Source organism: Gorilla gorilla, chromosome 2 (genome assembly GCF_029281585.2).
Source record: "Gorilla gorilla gorilla isolate KB3781 chromosome 2, NHGRI_mGorGor1-v2.1_pri, whole genome shotgun sequence".
NCBI lineage: Eukaryota > Metazoa > Chordata > Mammalia > Primates > Hominidae > Gorilla > Gorilla gorilla.
Window position 1 is genome coordinate 136,377,048 of NC_086017.1, and position 23,113 is coordinate 136,400,160.

General features: G+C 46.1%; 1 protein-coding gene across 2 annotated transcripts in view; it reads right to left on the bottom strand.

The window, feature by feature from the left end:
* SNX4 (sorting nexin 4) overlaps positions 1-12,570 on the bottom strand; it is a 78,550-nt gene extending 65,980 nt beyond the window's left edge. Inside the window, exon 1 of one of the 2 annotated variants that reach the window (XM_019024626.3) lies at positions 12,296-12,570. In XM_019024626.3, the coding sequence (XP_018880171.1) occupies positions 12,296-12,436 (141 nt within the window). In that variant the 5' untranslated portion in view covers positions 12,437-12,570. The remainder of the gene's footprint in view (positions 1-12,295) is intronic. The other variant, XM_063704122.1, reaches the window with a different exon arrangement.
* Positions 12,571-23,113: the final 10,543 nt, after the last annotated feature.

The window sequence follows — 23,113 nt, forward strand, 5'->3', positions numbered from 1 at the left end:
AACTGTCCTTCAAAAGTGTGGGAAAAATTAAGACATTTCCAGAGGCAGGAGAATCGCTTGAACCCAAGAGGCGGAGGTTGCAGTGAGCCAAGATCACGCCACTGAACTTCAGTCTGGGCAACAGTCACACTCTGTCTCAAAAAAAGAAAAGAAAACAAAAAAATAATGAAAATGAAATTATAAAAATAAGTCCATTTACAATAGCATCAAAAAGAAAAAATACTTGGGAATTAAGGTGGTAAAAGACTTGTACAATGGAAACTATAAAACATTGCTAGAAATTAAAAGAAGATAAATAAATGAAAACACATCCCATGTTCATGATTTGGAAGATTTAATATTATGAAGATATCAAAACTACCCAAAGCAATCTATATATTCGATGCAAACCCTATGAAAATCCCAACGACATTCTTTGACATTCTTTGCAGAAATAGGAAAACTCATCCTAAGAGTCATATGGAATCTCAAGGGACCCCAAATAGCCAAAGCAATCTTGAAAATGAAGCATAAGGCCAGGTGCGGTGGCTCACGCCTGTAATCCCAGCACTTTGGGAGGCTGGGGCGGGCGGATCACGAGGTCAGGAGATTGAGACCATCCTGGCTAACACGGTGAAACCCCGTCACTACTAAAAATACACAAAATTAGCAGAGCGTGGTGGCAGGCGCCTGTAGTCCCAACCACTCAGGAGGCTGAGGCAGAAGAATGGCGTGAACCCGGGAGGCGGAGCTTGCAGTGAGCCGAGATCGCACCACTGCACTCCAGCCTGGGCGACAGAGCGAGACTCTGTCTCAAAAAAAAAAAGAAAAGAAAATGTAGCATAAAATTGGAGGACTCATACTTCCTGGTTTCAAAACTTACTACAAAGCTACAGTAATAACAACAACGTGGTACTGTCATAAAGACAGGTATATAGACCTATGAAATCGGATAGTCCAGAAATAAACCCTCGAATATATGGTCAAACAATTTTGTGACGAGACAGTTCGATAGGAAAAGGACAATTTTTCCAACAAATGATGCTGGGAAAACTGAATATCTACATACAAAAAAAAATAAATTGGACCCTTACCTAACACCCGACACAAAAACTAACTTTAAATGGTTCAAAGACCAAAGCATAAAACTCTTAGAAGAAAACACAGGGGAAAAGTTTCAAGACACTGGATTTAACCATGGTTTCTTGGATATGACACCAAAGGCACAGGCAGTAAAAGAAAAAATTGGCAAATTGGACTCCATGAAAATTAAAAATGTCGTGCATCAAAAGACAATATTAACAGGCCAGGCGCGGTGGCTCATGCCTGTAATCTCAGCACTTTGGGAGGCAGAGGCAGGAGGATTACTTGAGGTCAGGAGTTCAAGATCAGCCTGGCCCACATGGTGAAACCCCATCTCTACAAAAATACAAAAATTAGCCAGGCGTGGTGTCATGTCTGTAATCCCAGCTACTCAGGAGGCTGAAGCAGGACAATCGCTTGAACCTGGGAGGTGGAGGTTGCGATGAGCCAAGATTGCACCACTGCACTCCAGCCTGGGCAACAAGAGCGAAACTCCATCTCAAAAAAAAAAAAAAGAGAGAAAGGACAGTATTAGAGTAAAAAGGCAACCCAAAGAACGGAAGAAAGTATTTTCTCTCACGGATCCAGACTATTTAGAGAACTCCCAAAACTCAACAACAAAATACAACCCAATTGGGCTGGGCATGGTGTGGCTCATGCCTGTAATCCTAGCACTTTGGGAGGCCAAGGCGGGTGGATCACCTGAGGTCAGGAGTTCAAGGCCAGCCTAGCCAACATGGTGAAACCCTGTCTCTACTAAAAATACAAAAAATTAGCTGGGTGTGGTGGTGAGTTGCCTATATTACAGCTACTTGGGAGGCTGAGGCAGGAGAATCGCTTGAGCCTGGGAGGCAGAGGCTGCAGTGAGCTGAGATCACGCCACTGCACTCCAGCCTAGGTGACAGAGCGAGAATCTGTCTCAAAAAAAAAAAAAAGACCCAATTCAAAAATGGAAAAATGAGCAAAGGACTTGAACAGACATTTATTTTTCTGAAGAAGCACATGAAAAGATAATCAACATCACTCATCATTAGGTAAATGCAAATCAAAACTACAATGAAATACTGCCTCACACCTATTAGAATGGCTACTATGAAAAACAAACAATAGAAAATCAGTGTTGGTGAGGATGTGGAGAAATTGGAACCCTTGTGCCCAATTGGCGGGAATGTAAAATGGTGCAGCTGCTGTAGAAAACAGTACAGTGGTGCCTCAAAAAATTAAAAATACAATTACCACATAATCCAGCAATTCCATTTCTGCCTATATATCCAAAAGAATTAAAAGCAGGGTCTCAAAGAGATATTTGCATATCCATGATGTCATGGCACCATCATTCACAATAGGTAAAACAAGGAAGCAATGCAAATGTCCATCAACAGATGAATGGATTTTTTTTTTTTTTTTTTGAGATGGAGTCTTGCAGTGTCACCCAGGCTGGAGTGCAGTGGTGCGATTTCACTGCAAGCTCCACCTTCCAGGTTCACGCCACCATTCTCCTGTCTCAGCCTCCCGAGAAGCTGGGACTACAGGCGCCTGCCACACGCCCGGCTAATTTTTTGTATTTTTAGTACAGACAGGGTTTCACAGTGTTAGCCAGCATGGTCTCGATCTCCTGACCTTGTGATCCACCCGCCTCAGCCTCCCAAAGTGCTGGGATTACAGGTGTGAGCCACTGCGCCCGGCTGAATGGATTTTTTGAACGTGATGTATATACAAACAATGGAATACCATTCATCCTTAAAAAAGGAAGGAAATTCTGTCATATGCTACAACATGGATATATATATCTTAAAAGACATTATGATAAGTGAAATAAAACAGTCACATAAAGACAAATACTGTATGATTCCATGTATATGACGTACTCGGAATAGTCAAAATCATACAGACAGTAGAATGATGGCTGCCAGCAGCTGCGACAGGGGGAAATAGGTAGCTGTGGTTTAATAGGTACAATTTCAGCTCCGCAAGATGAAAAGAGTTCTGGAGGCTGGTTGTACACTGTATGTGAATGTACTTATGACTGAACATTTTTAAACCATCAAGATGGTAAATTTTATATCATATATATTTTAACACAATTTGTTTGTTTTTTGAGACAGTTTCGCTCTTACCGCCTAGGCCGGAGTGCAATGGCACAATCTCAGCTGACCGCAACCTCAGCCTCCTGGGCTCAGGCGATTCTCCTCCCTTAGCCTCCCAAGTAGCTGGGATTACAAGCATGCATACCACTGGATAATTTTGTATTTTTAGTTGATATGGAGTTTCTCCATGTTGGTCAGGCTGGTCTCGAACTCCCGACCTCACGTGATCCACCCACCTCGGCCTCCCAAAGTGCTGGGATTATAGGCATGAGCCACCATGCCCAGCTTAACACAATTTTTTAAACTGAAGAATAAACACATTATACAAATATGAATGATCCTCAATATTGATATCTAATTTGGGGTTTAACCAAAATCAAATCTCTCTCTCTCTCTCAAAAGTCAAATATTATACATATGCCGAAAGGCAAGATTATCAGCAGTCAGCATAATTTTTTTTTTTTTTTAACAATCAGGAGTCATCTTATATTAAACTTTAAATTCACCTAAACTTTTGGCAGTGGTTAATAGGCTCCACCCTTGAGGCAGCAGAGTTTTAAGAAGAGCAGACTCTTTTCTTTTCCCACTAGAGTATCTCAGGTCTATACCGAAAGGTGAAAAAGAACAATAAATACACCACTGGCAGACCCTAGGCCGTATGTTTCAGAAAGTGCATCACTGCAGAAAGGTTTCAAATACACCCAAACTAACTCCAAGCCTAAACAAGGAAGAGAAAGTGAGACCACAGGATAACTGCTATGCTATGGCTTTTTTTTTCTTCTTTGCTCACTGTCAAAATTGAGGTGGGTTTTAACTTAATTTAAAATATTGTACTGTATTATAATTGGAGTGTTTTATGAAGGAGAGATAAAAGTAGAAACTAAGTGCAGCAAAGGGTAAAAGAAAAAGCTACACATATCAAATTAAACCTAGCCACTATAAGGTCTGAAAGAGGTCTGTGACAGTGCAAAAATATGAATCAGGAATGAAAACAGATGATACACTACACAGCTCTCCCAAAATGTAGAGGAAAAATGCGGAAGAAGGTAAAAATGCTAAAAGAAGATAAAGAAAAAGAGCCAACCCAGTGGGTTGAAATCAGCCAACAAAAACAAAAATCTCAGTCCTCAAGGCATTTTTATAAAACATAAGTTTTTATATATTTATGTACTAAGAAAATAAGAGAGACAGCAGGAAATCATCAACCAAAAGAAAGCTCAAGAAATCACCTAAGCACAAGCCACCCAACATCAGGGTTGGTTATGAAGCCCTCATTGGTTGACACATACATATATACATGTATTAATAATACATTCTGGCCCACAGCCAAGCATTTTGATTTACCATCTGCTCCGGTGACAAATTCGCTGAATTCTGAAAGCACATCCTGATAAAGCAAGTTATTAATATCTCCCCAGTCAAAAAGATAAGACATATGAATCATAAATTGACCCTGTCATACCATCCAGTTACAAAGAAGGAAAAAAGATAAAAGCATAAAATCAGCTATCATAAAAGCTAAAGAATACAAACAGGCACACAACAATAATACCAGTAGGGTTGGTAGATGATATAAAATTACTGAAACTGTCAGTAGTAAAGTACAGAACAGTGCCAAGAATAACACAACTGAACACCATAATTGTTAAAAGGACACATTCAACAGATTTAAAGATGGACTGGCTTGTTGAATGGCAGATGAGACCAGGGACCTTTTAAAGAGACACCTAATTTTTATTTTATTTTTAAATATTATGTGTAGAGAAGAGGTATCGCTATGTTGCCTAGGCTGGTCTCAAACTCCCGGGCTCAAGCAATCCTCTCACCTCAGTGCAGGGTCAACAGATACAACAACTTTTTTTTTTTTTTTTTTTGAGACAGAGTGTCACCCAGGCTGGAGTGTAGTGACTCAATCCTGGCTCACTGCAAACTCTGCCTCCTGGGTTCAAGTGATTCTCATGTTTCAGCCACCCAAGTAGCTGGGATTACAGGTGTGTACCACCACATTCAACTAATTTTTGTATTTTTATTAACAGTAGAGATGGGGTTTCGCCATGATGGCCAGGCAGGGCAAGTAATTTAGCCTGTCTGTGCTTCAGTTTCCTCATGTGGAAAACAGAGATAATAGTACCTGCAATAAATAGAATGTTTGTGTCCTCCTAAAATGTGTATGTTAAAATCCTAACACTCAAGGTGATGGTATTAGGAGGTGGGGCCTTTGGAAAGATTAGGACATGAGGGTAGGGACCTCATAAGTGGGGTTAGTGCCCTGATAAAAGAGACCCCAGAGAGTTCCTCTCCTCCTTCCACCATGTGAGGACACAGTGAAAAGACAGCCTACAATGAGCCAGGAAGCAGCCCTCACCAGTCACTGAATCTGCCAGTTCCTTAATCTTGGACTTCCCAGCCTCGAAGACTGTAAGCAATTCATTGCTATTGTTTATAAGCCACTCAGTCTTTGGTACCTTGTTATAGCAGCCCGAACAGACTAAGACAGTACCTAATTCACAAAGTCATCGGGAACATTTAATGGGTTAATGCATATCAAGAGTTTTTAAAGTTGCTTGGCACATAGCAAGAGCTCAAGTATTACTTTTCCGCCATTATTTTTAGATTTAAATTTTTTGATGATGAAAATTATACATGCTAAATGTACAAACACTGAAAAAAATTAAGTAAATATAAATCATCTGTATCCCACAACCCAGCACTAACCACTGTTACTATAACGGTATACTTCCTTATCACCTTTTTTCTAGGCGTGATGCTTCCGTGTTACTGAAACATTCAGAGAGTTAAGGATAAGAACCACCTATTGAAATCACTTCCCTTTGGGACTCTGTCTACACAGATCAGAGGTAGCTGGTACTAGGTTAAAAATGTTGTGTTCACTAATAGTGATGCTTACTTCAGCTGTAAATAACTTAGTTCAGGCTGCTATAACAAATGACCATAGACTGGGTGATTTGTAAACAACAGAAATTATTGCTCACAGTCCCGGAGGCTGGGAAGTCAGAGATCAAGGAACTGGCAGATTCCGCTAGGGTCTGCTTCCTGGTTCACAGACAGCTGTGTTTCACTGTATCTTCATATGGCTGGAAAAAAGGAGACTTATGGATTTTTTTTTTTTTTTTAAAGGGCACTAATCCCACTCATGAAACCTCCATCCTCATGACCTAATCACCTTCCAAAGGCCCTTCCACCAAACACCATCGCAATGGGATTAGGTTTCAACATATGAATTTTGGGGAGACAGAAACATGCAATCCAAAGCAATAACTAAGAAAAATAGGGTTATAACATATGACCAGTTCTCTTGTGCTTTTTTCTATAAAAATACTTTTAAAATAACAGCACAGCTATTCAGAAAACATTAATTTTTAAATACAACAATATGTTAAGTTTGAACAGTGTTCCAAACTGAGTAACACATTCATGGTCCATGAAATTAATTTGGTGGGTTGTGACCAACACTTTTTTTTTTTTTTTTTTTTTTTGAGACCGAGTCTCGCTCTATTGCATAGGGTGGAGTGCAGTGGCATGATCACAGCTCACTGCAACCTCCACCTCCTAGGTTCAAGTGATTCTCCTGCCTTAGCCTCCCAAGTAGCTAGGATTACAGGCATGTGCCACCATGCCTGGCTAATTTTCATATTTCTAGTACAGCTGGGCTTTCACAATGTTGCCCAGGCTGGTCTCAAACTCCCGATCTCAGGTGATCCGCCCGCCTCAGCCTCCCAAAGTGCTGAGATTACAGGTGTGAGCCACTGTACCTGGCCTCCAAAACTTTTTTTGACACAAGATCTTGCTCTTGTCACCCAGACTGGAGTACAGTGACATGATCATGGCTCACTGCAGCCTCAACCTCCCTGGTTCTTGCTCCCACCTCAGCCTCCTGAGCAGCTGGGACCAAAGGCACAGGTCACCACACTAGGCTAATGTTTTTATTTTTTGTAGACTGGGTCTCCCTACATTCCCGATGCTGGTCTCAAGGCATGGGCCTCAGCCTCCTAAAGTCCTGAGATTATAGGTGTGAGCCACCGCATCCAGCCCAATGCTTCTTTTCAATTTAAAAATATAGAAAAGAAAAATATCAGAAAGTGTTGCATGCAGTAATGGCTAAGTATTGTTTCCTGAAACAACAATCACATATTAAAGTATGTGTATGCTCATTATGAGGTAAAAGTGTATTTTGCTTTGGGAGGCCAAGGCAGGAGGACTGCTTGAGGCCAAGAGTTCGAGACCAGGCTGGCCAAAATGGCAAAACCCCATCTCTACTACAAAAAATACAAAAATTAGCCAGGCGTGGTGGCATGTGCCTATAGTCTCAGCTACTCGGGAGGCTTGGGCAGGAGAATCGCTTGAACCCGGGAGATGAAGGCTGAAGTGAGCCGAGATTATGCCACGGCACTCCAATCTGGGTAACAGAGGGAGACTCTGTCTCAAAAAAAAAAAAAAAATGTATTTTTGGGTCGGGCATGGTGACTCACGCCTGTAATCCCAGCAATTTGGGGGGCTGAGGTGGGAGGATCACTGGAGCCCAGATGTTTGAGACCAGCCTGGGCAACATAGGGAGATCTTGTCTCTACAAAAAAAATAGAAGAAATTAGTCAGGTATTGTGGTATATGCCTGTAGTTCTAGCTACTCCAGAGGCTGAGGTGGGAGGACCGCTTGAGACCAGTAGGTCAAGGCTGCAGTGAGCCGTGATCATGCCATTGCACTCCAGCCTGGGCAACAGAGCAAGACTTGGCCTCAAAAAAAAAAAAAAAGAAAGAAAATGTATTTTGTACTGTGAATCACCTTCAAAAAAATCTGAGAGCCACTGAGGTAGAAAATGGTTTTTAAAAGTTCTTGGGGCTGGGTGCTGTGGCTCACTCGTGTAATCCTGGTGCTTTGGGAGGTGAAATGGGAGGATCACTTGAGCCCAGGAGTTTGAGACCAACCTGGACAACAAAGTGAGACCTCTTCTCAATCAATAAAAAATTACTGAGTATGATTTTATCATCTGCTGCTAAAGTGATGAATTCTGTAATTATGCCTATAATCTTTATCTTCCTTTTTAATGTTATCCTTACCAACAGAATGCCTCAAACCTTACTCACAGTCTGGTCTACTCCACTTAGTTCTCTGCTGCCAATCAGTGAAGGTATTCAATGTGCACTGGAATTTTTAACCACCAGCTGCTCAATCACTCTGCTCCATCAGCATTCCCAGGTCTAGAGCACTCTCCCTAAAAATCACTTATGAATTCCTCAGGTAATGGGTTTTCTCTGGCAAATACTGTAAATGGTTTTTCTCTGGCAAATACCTGTCTGTTAACTGCCAACTCAATGGAATCTAAAAAACTACTCTGTCCTCCACTCCCTTGCTATTTCCTCTCCTTCTGCTCAGGCTAATTACTACTTTCTTAGAGAATGAATTCCCTTCTCATATTTTCCATTTTCCAAATTATTTTAAATAGAACCGACTATAGCTTTAAAAAACTGTACAGAAAAAGAGCTTACATAGAGTTTGAAGAATCCTGATCAGTGGTGTTAAAACCAGAAGAGTCTTGTGACTCTTTGGCAGTGCAGTTTCCACAACCTCTTGGGGTAGGATAATTGGTATAAATTACTCTCCCTCTTAAAATCTGCAGTCAAAAATAAGGCTGGGCCGGGCACAGTGGCTCACGCCTGTAATCCCAGCACTTTGGGAGGCTGAGGTGGGTGGATCACTTGAGGTCAGGAGTCCGAGACCAGCCTGGCCAACATGGTGAAACCCCCTCTTTACTAAAAATACAAAAATTAGTCAGGTGTAGAGGCACATGCCTTTAACCACAGCTACTCGGGAGGCTGAGGCACAAGAATCACTTGAACCCAGGAGGCAGAGTTTGCAGTGAGCCAGGATCCTGCTACTGCACTCCAGCTGGGGCCAAAGAGCAAGATTCTGTCTCAAAAAAGAAAAAAAATGGTGGTTAAGCAAGCTGTTTTTTCGTCTCTGAACACTATTTGCCTAGACATCTTTGTAGTAAAAAAATGGATAAATCAACACATCTTTCAAACCTTTTTTTCCTTTCCAAAATTACAACTTAGGCTGGTCTGAAGATAGTAAGTTATCTCAATTTATTTTCACAATCAGTTACAGATCAAACTCTTTGTTCTACTGTTTCCCCCCTTCTCACTACTGCACTTGACTAGTCTAAAAAAATTACAACTTAGTGTTAACTACACTAAAAACTTTAAAATACAGTATTGAAACAATGTACAAGACTATTTTAAACTTTTTTTTAATGAAGCAAAATGGCTTAATGGAAAAAGCACTGATTTCAATGCCAGGTGAACCTAGATTCAAATCCCAGGCATGCTACTGACTAGCTTGTGACCATGGTCAAATTACTTCTCTATGAGCCTCTGGCTGGTTCCATTTACCCATCTATTGGAAGTAATTTTGGGAATTAAATGAAAAGTAGAGCCCCACTGTGCACAGCACACGCAAAACTAACTTACTTTTCTGGTGAGACCACATTTCTATCAGTAACAGCTACAATGAGGCCATAAAAACATTACAGTAATTTTCAACTGAAGACAGACTGAGAGACAGAGAGTATGGAGAGAAGTGAAGGGATGTGAAGACCTTCAAAAGACGGGTTTTTAGTTTGATTTTCTCTTTGAGGGGAGAGGAGGGAAAGGGGAAGGAATGCACTGAATGTATGTTTGTTTAAACACCTAGTAATTCTGAAATATTTGCCCAAATGGCTTGTGCCTCTTTATGAATTACTAAATTAGGGAGTTGTTTTAAGAAACCACATAGGCTGAGGGCAGTGGCTCATGTCTGTAATCCCAGCACTTTAGGAGGCTGAGGCAGGCGGATCGCCTAAGGTCAGGAGTTCGAGACCAGCCTGGCCAACATTATGAAACCCCAACTCTACTAAAAACACAAAAATTAGCTGGGCATGGTGGCACACACCTGTAATCCCAGCTACTCAGGAGGCTGAGGCATGAGAATCGCTTGAGCCTGGGAGGCAGAGGTCTGAAGTGACCCGAGATCACGCCACTGCACTCCAGCCTGGGTGACAGGTCAAGAGACTGCTCAAAAAAAAAGAATAAAAATGTCAGGAAGTAGTATGTAACTACAACTTATACTGTATGATAGCATCCCTGGGTTTTCAAATATTTAGAACTACATATACATAGTGTTCTTTCAATTAATAAAAGACATATATAATGCCTTTTAAATTAACATAAACAGATTTTATATTCTAGTTGCAATTTCATATTAAGTAAATACCTAATGGCAGGGTGTGGTGGTGCGTACCTGTAGCCCCAGCTACTCAGGAGGCTGAGGCAGGAGGACAGCTTGAACCCAAAAGTTCAAGGCAAGTCTGGGCAACACAGAGATACCTCATCTTTACAAAAAAAAAACCCCAAAACTTAGCCAGGTGTGGTGGCATGCATCTGTAGTCCCAGCTACTCAGGAGGCTGAGGCAGGAGGCTCGCTTGAGGCCAGGAGGTCAAGGTTGCAGTGAGCCATGATTGTGCCACTGCACTCCAGCCTGGGAGACAGAGTGAGAACCTGTCTCAAAGAAAAAAAAAAGCACATCCAAAAAAGTCTTCATGCTACCTTATATACCCAGATATGTTCCACAGCAGGCAAAACTTTCAAATCCTGAAGTCCCTGCTTAGCTGGTCTCTAAACTTAAAAGTCTTTCAGGCCGGGACCATGGCTCACACCTATAATCCCAGCACTATTGTGAGGCCCAGGTGGGCAGATCACTTGAGCCCAGGAGTTGCAGACCAGCCTGGGTAACATGGTGAAAACCCATCTCTACAAAAAATACAAAAATTTGGCTGGGCATGATGGCTCACGCCTGTAATCCCAGCACCTTGGGAGGCCGAGGAGGGTGGATCACTAGAAGTCAGAAGTTTGAGACCAGCCTGACCAACATGGCAAAACCCCATCCTTACTAAAAACTAAAAAAAAAAAAAAAAAAAATTTAGCTGGGAGTGGTGGCGCCCATCTGTAACCCCAGCTACTCAGGTAGCTGAGGGATGAGAATCGCCTGAACCTGGGAGGCGGAGGTTGCAGTGAGCCGAGATCGTGCCACTGCACTCCAGCCTGGGTGACAGAGACTATGTCTCAAAATAAATAAATAAATAAATTAACTAATTAATTTAGCCGTGCGTAGTGGTGTGTGCCCGTAGTCCTAGCTACTCAGGAGGCTGAGGCAGGAGGATTGTTTGAGCCTGGGGGGTCGAGGGTGAAGTGAGCTGTGTGAGCAATGCACACAAAAGGAGACTTTGGGCAGGGTGGTCTGATGTGGAGCACTGCAGTTAGTTTCTTAAAGGTTTCAATATAAGCAGGTCTACAAATCTTGCATTATATATGCAAACACTTTGTAATGAAAGCACTTACAAATATAAGATGATACATTTTTCCCCTTTTCCTCAAGCAAATGAAAATCACTAATTACTAAAGGGTCTTCAAAAAGTACATGGGTTATCAATAAGTCTCCAATGGGAAACATAGCACTTCCCCCAAAACAAAGAAATTACAGCCAAATGAGGAGTCTAAAAAATGTTTTCTCATTTGTACCTTTTCTTGAAGCTGACATTTTCTTCAATTTCCTGATGGCAGCACCAGGCCAACCACCCTTATTGGCCCTGACCTGCACCTCACTCTAGTCCCCCATTCCCTTCCTTCTCAAGCACTGTTGCCCACTCCCCACTGTGTCCCTTTAAGCTACTCCCCAGCAAAACCCCTTAGCAACTGGCTGAAACATCAGCGTTCTTCTCGCGGTCCAGATCTCCCAGCTGCGCGACCACTGAAAACCCCCTCCTCCAGCCTCCCCCATCCGGGGCCCAGACCCCCACCCCTGCGGGGGCGCCCCCCCGCGTCCCTTTCCCTCCCCTTCGCAGTCTCGACACTTCCCTCAGTCACCCGCAGCGCCTGGCGCTCGCCCCACACCCAGCACCCTGTTTTTCCACTGAGCCTCCTCTCACTGCACCTGCGGACCCCGCCTTTCCACCTCGCTCCCCCTTACTGCTGGGCCTCCTCGGCCGAGCCCACTGGCCCGGCCCAGCCCAGCCCAGCCCAGCCCAGCCCAGCCCAGCCCGGCCCGCTAGGCCACCACACAGGCCATGAGGGCTCTGCCGCCCCTTCTCCTCACCGTGTCGACCCCAGAGCTCTCTTCTCCGGCCCCCTCCGCTTCCTTGCCGACCGCAGCCCCCAGCCCAGCGTCTGGGGAGCCCAGCGGCTCCAAGGGCGCCGGCTGGAGCTGCCGCTCGGGGTCCGGAGGTGCCTGTTCCATGGCTGCAGTTCGGCGCGGCGAATCCAGTGCGCCTGCGCCGCCGCCGAGCCCGCGGCCAACCAGTCTCTCAGCTAGCGACGCCCGCCCCTCCGCTAGCCATCGCCTCGCCCCTCTTGTCAACCTAGAGGGCTCCCGGAGCTGCAGCTGGAGGCGGAGCCGGGGGTGGGAGGACACGCAAGCCCGCGGAGGTCAGCTGCTTAAGCCAGGAGACCCAGAAAGCAGGGGCAGCTGGTGAAGAGAGAGACAAAGAGAAAGGCAAGGGGAAAGTGAACACTTGAAGTAGGCACGGCGATCCTAAAGCCAACGAAACTCAAAAGAAATTGGAAGCGTAGTCTGACCTGCTCCTTCTGGGCCTCTGCCTTGCCTGTTATTATTGGGTCTGTTTTCTCCCGGAAAGATCAGAGCTCCATAAATTGTTAACTTTCAGCAGGTTGAGTAACACATTCAGCAAAAGGTAATACTTGCAAGTTTTTTTTTTTTTCTTTTTGAGACGGAGTTTCCCTCTTGTTGCCCAGGCTGGCGTGAGAGGCGCGATCTCAGGTCACCGCAACCTCCTTCCCCCGGGTTCAAGCGATCCTCCTGTCTCAGCCTCCGGAGTAGCTGGGATTACAGGCGCCCGCCACCATGCCCGGCTCATTTTTATTTATTTATTTATTTATTTATTTTGTATTTTTAGTAGAGATGGGGTTTCACCATTTTGGCCAGCCTGGTCTGCAACTCCTGACCTTGTGATCCGCTCGCCTCGGCCTCCCAAAGTGCTGGGATTACAGGCGTGAGCCACCGCGCCTGGCCTTTGCAAGGTTTTGAGGAAAGTGAAGCGTTCTGTTGAAGCAGGGCTTGAGTTCTATTGCAAGTGTTTCATGAAGCCCTGGAGACCTCTGATAATTTTCTACAAACATCCCTTTTTAAAATTTTCCAAACCTGCTTCCTTGACAAGCTTTCACTATGGCAACCGGATGGGAAATGCTCACTGGTGGTAACAGACTGTGGTACCTTAAAGTACTTTCTATACAAAGTCGGGTCTCAATTTTTCAAGTACGGAAACATTTTTCTGCCCACTTAGTTATTTCAAGCTGTAACACATAATTTTCTCTTCCTGGAATGCTTTATCTGTCCTGGGAGCAAATTTTCATTCACTCCTAAAACCTCAGCTCATTTATAATCTTCAAGTGCTAAGTTGTTCATAAGTCTGTTATGGGCTGGGCACGGTGGCTCACACCTGTAATCCCAACACTGGGAGGCCAAGGCCGGCGGATCGCCTGAGGTCAGGAGTTTGAGACCAGCCTGGCCAACATGGTGAAACCCCGTCTTTACTAAAAAAATTTGCTGGACGTGGTGGCGGGCGCCTGTAACCCCAGCTACCCAGGAGGCCGAGACAGGAGAATCACTTGAACCCGGGAGGCGGAGGTTGATCTCAGTGAGCCGAGCTCGTGGCACCGCACTGCAGCCTGGGCAACAGAGCAAAACTCCGTCTCAAAAAAAAAATAGATTTTAAAATCAGGGCAAAATGGATCTGATGGTTATTTCCCTCTATTTTATATACACATAATACATGTTAATTGTGGGAAAATTAGAAAAGTTGAGCATTAAAAAATTAAAAGCCACAATTTAAGCATGAGAAAAAAAGAAAAATAATAAAATAAAAAATGGTTCTTGGCCGGGAGTCTCAGGCCTGTAATCCCAGCACTTTGGGAGGCCCAGGCGGGCAGATCACTGGAGGCCAAGAGTTCGAGACCAGCCTGGACAATACGGTGAACCCCGTCTCTACTAAAATACAAAAAATTAGCCGAGCATGGTGTTGTGTGCCTGTGGTCCCAGCTGCTTGGGAGGCTGAGGCAGGGAGAATCGCCTGAACCTGGGAGGCGGGAGGTTGCAGTGAATTGAGCAACAGAGTGAGACTCTTGTCTCAAAAAAAAGAGAAAAACAAGGCCGGGCACGGTGGCGCAAGCCTGTAATCCCAGCACTTTTGAAGGCCAAGATAGGCAGATTGCTTGAAGTCAAGAGTTCCTAGCGGACCACAGACTGGTACCAGCCCACAGCATGGGGGTTGGGGACCCCTGCACTAGATAATATGCCTTATTCTTGGGGCTGTCTATAGGCTAACAAATTATTTTTGATAAAGAGATAGCAACTAGTGGTTATGTAAAAAGCCTGAGGTGGGAGGGTAGCTGGCATTTTGAATTTTTTTAATGGGTCCATGTTTGGGACACCCTGCCCAATGGCCAGAATCATGATAGCTGCAGTTTTTTTATGTGCTTGGCACTTCACATATTAATACTTTTTCATGCAGTGCCCCTCCCTGCAAGACAGGCATTATACAAGCTGGGCATGGTGACATGTGCCTGTATCCCAACTACTCAGTAGGCTGAGGTGGGAAGATCGCTTGAGTCCAGGAGTTTGAGGTTGCAGTGATCCATGATAGGACCACTGCACTCCAGCCTAGGGAACAGAATGAGACTGACTCTTAAAAAAAAAAAAAATCCCAGCACTTTGGGAAGCCGAAGTGATTGCTTGAGCCCAGGAGTTCGAGACCAGGCTGGGCAACATAGTCGGACCCTGTCTCTACAAGAGATACGAAAAGTAGCCAGGTGGGGTGGCATGCCCCTGCAGTCCCAGCTACTTGGGAGGCTAAAGTGGGAGGATCCCTTGAGCCCAGGAAGTCAAAGCTGCAGTGAGCAGAGACTGTGCCATTGCACTCCAGCCTGGGTGACAGAGAGACTCTGTCTCAAAACAAACAAACAAACAAACAAAAAAGACATTATTTTCCCCATTTCACCAATGAAGCAGGCTCAGTAATATTTGACAAAGTCACACAGCCATTAAATAAGGGAAAGAGATTCAAACCCAGATTTGTAGGACACCCAGAACCCAAGCTCTTGGGCCATGCTGCTTCTCTTCATGGGGGAGAGGAAGAAGAGAGATTCCTCTAGAGAAGATGCAAATAATTTGCGGAAATTGAGAATTGATTCCTTATGTGAACACACACAAAGAAAAGCAGGTTTCCTTGGCATATGAAGGCAAAGTCACACCTGTGTGCTGAGGTCTGGGAAAGCCCAAGGCTAACTCCATGGAGATTATGGAAATAGATGTTCCCCCTTCTTCTGACTCTGGAAGGGAAGGAATTCCCCCTCACAGCCCTCACTGGGGGACAGCCTGCGGTGACCTGCTCTGGAGTGAATGGGAAAGCCTCAGGAGCAGGAGTGACTAGCCAGGCGGAAGGTACTTCAGTCCCTTGCATGTCAACAGCATGTTTTAGATTTCAATTTGTCATTAATTTAACATTTATTGAGCTCCCATGTTAGCCTGGGAACACCAAGAAATATCTATTCTCTGGTCCCCATCGTCCAGGTTCTGTTCTCCCCCTTCCCAGGATTTTCCTCCTGGTGCCTGGCCAGCCTCACAGGGACTGTGACAGTCACTTTTGTCTCCTTCCTCTGAAACTATCCCCTTCTCAGCAGCAATCAAACCCAAACCCCACCCCATTTCTCCTTTCAGTGTCAGTGTGGATGACATTTGCCCTTGGTCACAGCACAGGATCTTTCTTCCCACCCTCCTATCAGTACCACCATATTCTTTTGGAGCAAATTCCTCATTGTGTGAGGACTTGTGTGGGGAGCAATTTTTAATATGTACCTCTATTGTAGCCTCCCATCATAGGAGTTGAGGAGCCCAGATCCTTCTTGTACCACCACTGGGAAGATTATTTCAACTCACCACTTCAGACCCTTAAACTCCCAAGAGTTTGAATCTTGGGTCGGAGGGAATGCTGGAGGTTGAGCCTGTGGCAATGCTAGGGCCAGGTTTTTGCCAAGCCGAATTTCCTGTGTGTTCTGTGCCAAGTGTCTGGAGCTACCTTGATTCTGCAACTTTCTACAGAATCACCAGCCTTAATTCTGTGAATTCCTGTCCTATTTCTCTATTTGCTTCATATGACTAGAGTTCATCTTTGTTCTTTTTTCTTTTTTCTTAAGAGACAGGGTCTCACTCTGCCACCCAGGCTCGAGTGCAGTGCCATGAACATAGCTCACTGCAGCCTCAACCTCCTGGGTTCAAGCTATCCTTCCACTTCAACCTCCCATGTAGCTGGGATTATAGGCCCGTGCCACCATGTGCAGCTAATATTTTTTTGGTAGAAATGGGGTTCTACTATGTTTTCGAGACTAGTCTTGAACTTCTGGGCTCAAGGGATCCTCCCACGTGGACTTCCCGAAGTCCTGGGATTACAGGCATGAGGCACAGCACCCGGCCCTGGTCTCTGTTCTATGGAACCTAGAGCTGTAACGGCTGCAGTGAAGCACTCATCTACTCAACTAAACATGCAGTAAATATTTATGAAACATCTACTCTGTGCCTGGCAGTCTCAGTGTCAGCCAAGGTGATTTTCCAGACTGATTCATGGTTCTATGCCCTTGGAGAAGACTGGAATATATACCCAGAATCAGAAAAACCATATCCTCAACCCCTATTGCTTGAGAAACTCCCAAAAGTGCTACAGCAAGCCAGCTACCAGAATCTTCAACAGCTAAAAACATGGAAGCCTCTACAAGGTAGAAATTTTTCTCCCTAGACGAGTAACATAAATACACTTTGATAAAGACCTTCTGAGGCAAATAGTCACTTACAGCTAAGAAATTTATTTTATTTTATTTTATTTTATTTTTTTTAATTGATCATTCTTGGGTGTTTCTCGCAGAGGGGGATTTGGCAGGGTCATAGGACAATAGTGGAGGGAAGGTCAGCAGATAAATAAGTGAACAAAGGTCTCTGGTTTTCCTAGGCAGAGGACCCTGCGGCCTTCCGCAGTGTTTGTGTCCCTGGGTACTTGAGATTAGGGAGTGGTGATGACACTTAACGAGCATGCTGCCTTCAAGCACCTGTTTAACAAAGCACATCTTGCACTGCCCTTAATCCATTCAGCCGTGAGTGGATACAGCACATGTTTCAGAGAGCACAGGGTTAGGGGTAAGGTCACAGATCAACAGGATCCCAAGGCAGAAGAATTTTTCTTAGTACAGAACAAAATGAAAAGTCTCCCATGTCTACCTCTTTCCACACAGACACGGCAACCATCCGATTTCTCAATCTTTTCCCCACCTTTCCCCCCTTTCCATTCCACAAAACCGCCATTGTCATCATGGCCCGTTCTCAATGAGCTGTTGGGTACACCTCCCAGACGGGGTGGCGGCCGAGCAGAGGGGCTCCTCACTTCCCAGTAGGGGCGGCCGGGCAGAGGGCTGACCCCCCCACCTCCCTCCCGGACGGGGCGGCTGGCCGGGCGGGGGGCTGACCCCCCACCTCCCTCCCGGACGGGGCGGCTGGCCGGGCGGCGGGCTGACCCCCCCACCTCCCTCCCGGACGGGGCGGCTGGCCGGGCGGGGGGCTGACCCCCCCCACCTCCCTCCCGGACGGGGCGGCTGGCCGGGCGGGGGGCTGACCCCCCCCACCTCCCTCCCGGACGGGGCGGCTGGCCGGGCGGGGGGCTGACCCCCCCCACCTCCCTCCCGGACGGGGCGGCTGGCCGGGCAGAGGGGCTCCTCACTTCCCAGTAGGGGCGGCTGGGCAGAGGCGCCCTTCACCTCCCGGACAGGGCGGCTGGCTGGGCGGGGGGCTGATCCCCCCACCTCCCTCCCGGACGGGGCGGCTGGCCTGGCGGGGGCTGACCCCCACCTCCCTCCCGGACGAGGTGGCTGCCGGGCGGAGACGCTCCTCACTTCCCAGATGGGGTGGCTGCTGGGCGGAGGGGCTCCTCACTTCTCAGACGGGGCGCAGGGGGTCTCCTCACTTCTCAGACGGGGCGGCCGGGCAGAGACGCTCCTCACTTCCCGGACGGGGCGGCAGGGCAGAGGTGCTCCCCACATCTCAGACGATGGGCGGCCGGGCAGAGACGCTCCTCACTTCCCAGATGTGATGGCGGCCGGGAAGAGGCGCTCCTCACTTCCTAGATGGGATGGCGGCCAGGCAGAGACACTCCTCACTTTCCAGACTGGGCAGCCAGGCAGAGGGGCTCCTCACATCCCAGACGATGGGCGGCCAGGCAGAGACGCTCCTCACTTCCCAGACGGGGTGGCGGCCGGGCAGAGGCTGCAATCTCGGCACTTTGGGAGGCCAAGGCAGGCGGCTGGGAGGTGGTTGTAGTGAGCCGAGATCACGCCACTGCACTCCAGCCTGGGCGCCATTGAGCACCGAGTGAACGAGACTCCGTCTGCAATCCCGGCACCTCGGGAGGCCGAGGCTGGCCGATCACTCGCGGTTAGGAGCTGGGGACCAGCCCGGCCAACACAGCGAAACCCCGTCTCCACCAAAAAAATACGAAAACCAGTCAGGCGTGGCGGCGCGCACCTGCAATCGCAGGCACTCGGCAGGCTGAGGCAGGAGAATCAGGCAGGGAGGTTGCAGTGAGCTGAGATGTCAGCAGTACCGTCCAGCTTCGGCTCGGCATCAGAGGGAGACCGTGGAAAGGGGAGAGGGAGAGGGAGAGGGAGAGCCACGTTTTGCTGTTGTTTCGAAAAAAAGTAGCCCAATACCCCAGCTAAGAAATTTAAACCAGACAGGTTAGGAGGAAGCACAGGTTGGCCAAAGTACTTCCACACAAGTGAGTCTTGTGGCCCCTCTCAACTAACATTGTGCATATGAGTAATAACAGCTTACCCGTAAGGCTATTTTGGAAACTCAGAAGAGCCTGGCTACTTGTTTCTCACCTCCCACCAGCAACCTCCCATTCAACTCCGGGCCCCAGACAGATGAAGCACAACTCTCGGGGGACCATTTCCACATTGTGGAGATCCCAGGGGAGCCCATAACTATTTCACGTATCTGTGTGAAGAGAGTCCACCAAACAGACTTTGTGTGAGCAACAAGGCTGTTTATTTCACCTGGGTGCAGGCGGGCTGAGTCCGAAAGAGTCAGCAAAAGGTGGTGGGATTATCATTGGTTCTTATAGGTTTTGGAATAGGTGGTGGAGTTAAGAGCAATGTTTTGGCAGCAGGGGGTGGGTCTCACAAAGTGCATTCTCAAGGGTGGAGAGAATTACAAAGAAACTTCTTAAGGTTGGGGAGATTATAAAGCAATTTAAGGGTGGGGGAGATTACAAAGTAAATTGATCAGTTAGGGTGGGGCAGAAACAAATCACAATGGTGGAATGTCATCAGTTAAGGCTATTTTCACTTCTGTGGATCTTCAGTTGCTTCAGGCCATCTGGATATATACGTGCAGGTCACTGGGGATATGATGGCTTAGCTTGGGCTCAGAGGTCTGACAATAACCGCCTCTTGCGTACAACTGCCCACCAGGAGGCACATACCCAGTGTGAGAGAGGGATATGGTCTTGCCTTAATCTCTGTTAAAACTGCACATGTCTGAGGCAGGCGGATCACCTGAGGTCAGGAGTTCAAGACCAGCCTGGCTAACAGGGTGAAAACCCATCTCTACTAAAAATACAAAAAAATTAGCCGGATGTGGTGGCAGGCACCTGTAATCCCAGATACTTGGGAGGCTGAGGCAGGAGAATCACTTGAACCTGGGAGGCAGAGGTTGCAGTGAGCCGAGATCATGCCACTGCACTCCAGCCTGGGCAACAAGAGTGAGACTCTGTCTCAAAACAAAAAACAAAACAAAACAAAAAACTGCACATGTGCAAGCCATTTGCACTCTGGAATTGTGTGCCATGAAAACTCCTAGTGGTGTGGAACTTAGTTTGAATTTGAAATCACGTTGCATGCACAACCTGCCCGCTGACTGCAGAGCATCCCCTGTAAGCCACGGCAAGGCCCATGGAGCCTGAGCTTTGTGTAGCTCGGTGCTTATGATGTACCACCTCCCTTCAGTCCCAACTCCTCTTCCTCCTCCATCCTCAGGTATACTGATTGCACACTCCCTGTGTCAGAGGCGTTTGAACCAGAGCAAATCCATTTTGAGTGAGGGCTAGGAAAATGAGGCCAGGACTTGCTGGGCTGCATTCCCAGAAAGTCAGGCATTCCTAGCCTCTAGATGTTTACAGTTAAGGGAACAAATTAATAATGTTTACTAAACAGACCCAGACTTGGGAGTGTCCAGGTATCCCGATATCTGGAGAACAAAGGCATTCTTGATTTTGCTTTAAAAATAATAATATCGATTCTCGAAAAATATAGTAATTAAGAAAATTAATCGTTTATCATAAACCCTTGTAGCAGACTACACTCTCCCATATACCCAAGCATTGTACCTAGGGTGAACATGTTTCTCCTCTTACTTTCGGGAATGTCCTACTCTGTCAATGGAGTAGCTCTTCTTTTACTACTTTACTCTCTTAAGAAACCTGCTTTTAGTTTGCACTGTGGACTTGCCCTGAATTCTTTCTTGCGCGAGATCCAAGAGCCCTCTTTTGGGTTCTGGATTGGGACCCCTTTCCTGTAACACCTGTGCAAACGATAGTGTCCCTATTATAACCATCTCATAGTGGTAGATTCCATTCAGATTTAAGGTAAGCCCAAAGACCACTTTTGGGTTTTCTTGACTCTCTGAGAAAAGTTGTATAAGCACCTGTGTTCTTCTGGGTTTGGCTAGACAGGGTTGTGTCCCTCTATGGAATGGAGAGTCATGTGGATGAGGGTGTCATTTTCCCACCCAATAAAACTCACTGAGGATGCTTCTGTAGAAGTGAGAAATATGATGACTATATTCAGAATAACAATAACTCGGCTGGGCGTGGTGACTCACGCCTGTAATCGAAGCACTTTGGGAGGCCGAGGCGGGCGAATCACTTGAGGCCAGGAGTTCAAGACCAGCCTGGCCACCATGAAACCCCATCTCTACTAAAAATTCAAAAATTAGCCAGGCATGGTGGCGCGTGCCTATAACCCCAGCTACTCGGGAGGCTGAGGCACGAGAATCGCTTGAACCTGGAAGGCGGAGGTTGCAGTGAGCCAAGATCACACGACTGCACTCAAGCCTGGGCGACAGAGTGAGACGCTGTCTCAAAAAAAAAAAAAAAACAAAAAACAAAACAAAACAAAACACGTTGGTCAGGCTGATCTCGAACTCCTGACCTCAAAAAGTGATCCACCTGCCTCAGCCTTCCAAAGTGCTGAGATTACAGGCATGGGCCACCACACCCGGCAATCATTTTTTAAATTAAGGAAATATTAACAAGCAAAAATAAAAACACAAAAGTACAGTCTTTTCGCTTAATAAGTCCTTCTAAGAATCTGTAGAAGTTATTAATCAAGTAGTAGACATTCGTAGTGGGAGTTAAGCATAAGGACTAGAATTGTGTGTGGGGTGAGAAATTCAGTACTACTTATTGTTTTTGGTGACAACCAGATATTGGAGATAATGATGACCATAACGTACTGAGTTCAGTGAATCAATACGGATATGCCATAACTTACCGAATATACAATAAAAAATTACCTTTAGAGGCTTAAAAACTGTCTAACTGGAACATGACTGGGGGCTTAAATACAAATATTTTGCAGAAGCTATAGTGTCATCACCATGAGAAAAAAAATTAAAAGCCCAAATATATGGCTGGAACACTCTCTTTTTGTTACTTCCAGTCTTGGACTTTTTTTTTTTTTTTTTTTTTTTTTTTTTTTTGAGATGGAGTCTCTGTCGCCCAGGCTGGAGAGCAGTAGCACAATCTTAGCTCACTGTAACCTCTGCCTCCTGGGTTCAAGTGATTCTCTTGCCTCAGCCTCTCGAGTAGCTGGGACTAACAGGCGTACGCCACCACGCCTGGCTAATTTTTGTATTTTTAGTAGAGATGGGGTTTTGCCATGTTGCTCTGGCTGGTCTCGAACTCCTGACCTCAGGTGATCCACCCACCTCGGCCTCCCAAAGTTTTGGAATTATAGGCATGAGCCACTGTGGCCGGCCACCCTGGACTTCTGGACTTCTTTTTTTTTTTGAGATGGAGTCTTGCCCTGTTGCTCAGGCTGGAGTGCAGTGGTGCAATCTCGACTCACTGCAACCTCTGCCTCCCGCGTTCAAGTGATTCTCCTGCTTCACCTCTCGAGTAGCTGGGATTACAGGCATGAGCCACCATGCCTGGCTAATTTTTTGTATCTTTAGTAGAGACGGGGTTTCACCATGTTGGCCAGGCTGGTCTCGAACTCCTGACTTCCTGATCCGCACACCTCAGCCTCCCAAAGTGCTGGGATTACAGGCATCAGCCACGATGCCTAGCAGTCTTGGACTTCTTAACACAATCACTAACCACCAGAAGGAAGTGTACCTTTAAAATTCTGGCCCAAATGAAAGAGATACAAATATGGCACAACTGCCACAAAGACTTGTTTCCCTAGCCAAATAGTACCAAGGTGTAGACAAAAAAAATCAAAATAGAAAAAGCCTCTAGCTCTCGTGAGGTGTGTAAGCTGCAGCTTCTGGAAGCAGATGTTGCTCCTTCCTTACTCTCTGGGCCCTGCAGTGGGAAGGCAATTAGATAGGGAGAAGGTAAAACAGTCAGCCCAAAGCATAACAATTCATTCTTGTCAAAGAGTTCAACCCAATAATGTGGGGGAGATTTCATTACTCATAAATGTATTACTTTCCATAATAACTTTAAAACTAATATTTCAGTAATTCTTAAAATGGCTCAACAATCCAAAGAAATAAATGGGCACTTGACATGGTTTGGCTCTGTATCCCCACCCAAGTATCATCTTGAATTGTACTTCCACTCCACAATTCCCACGT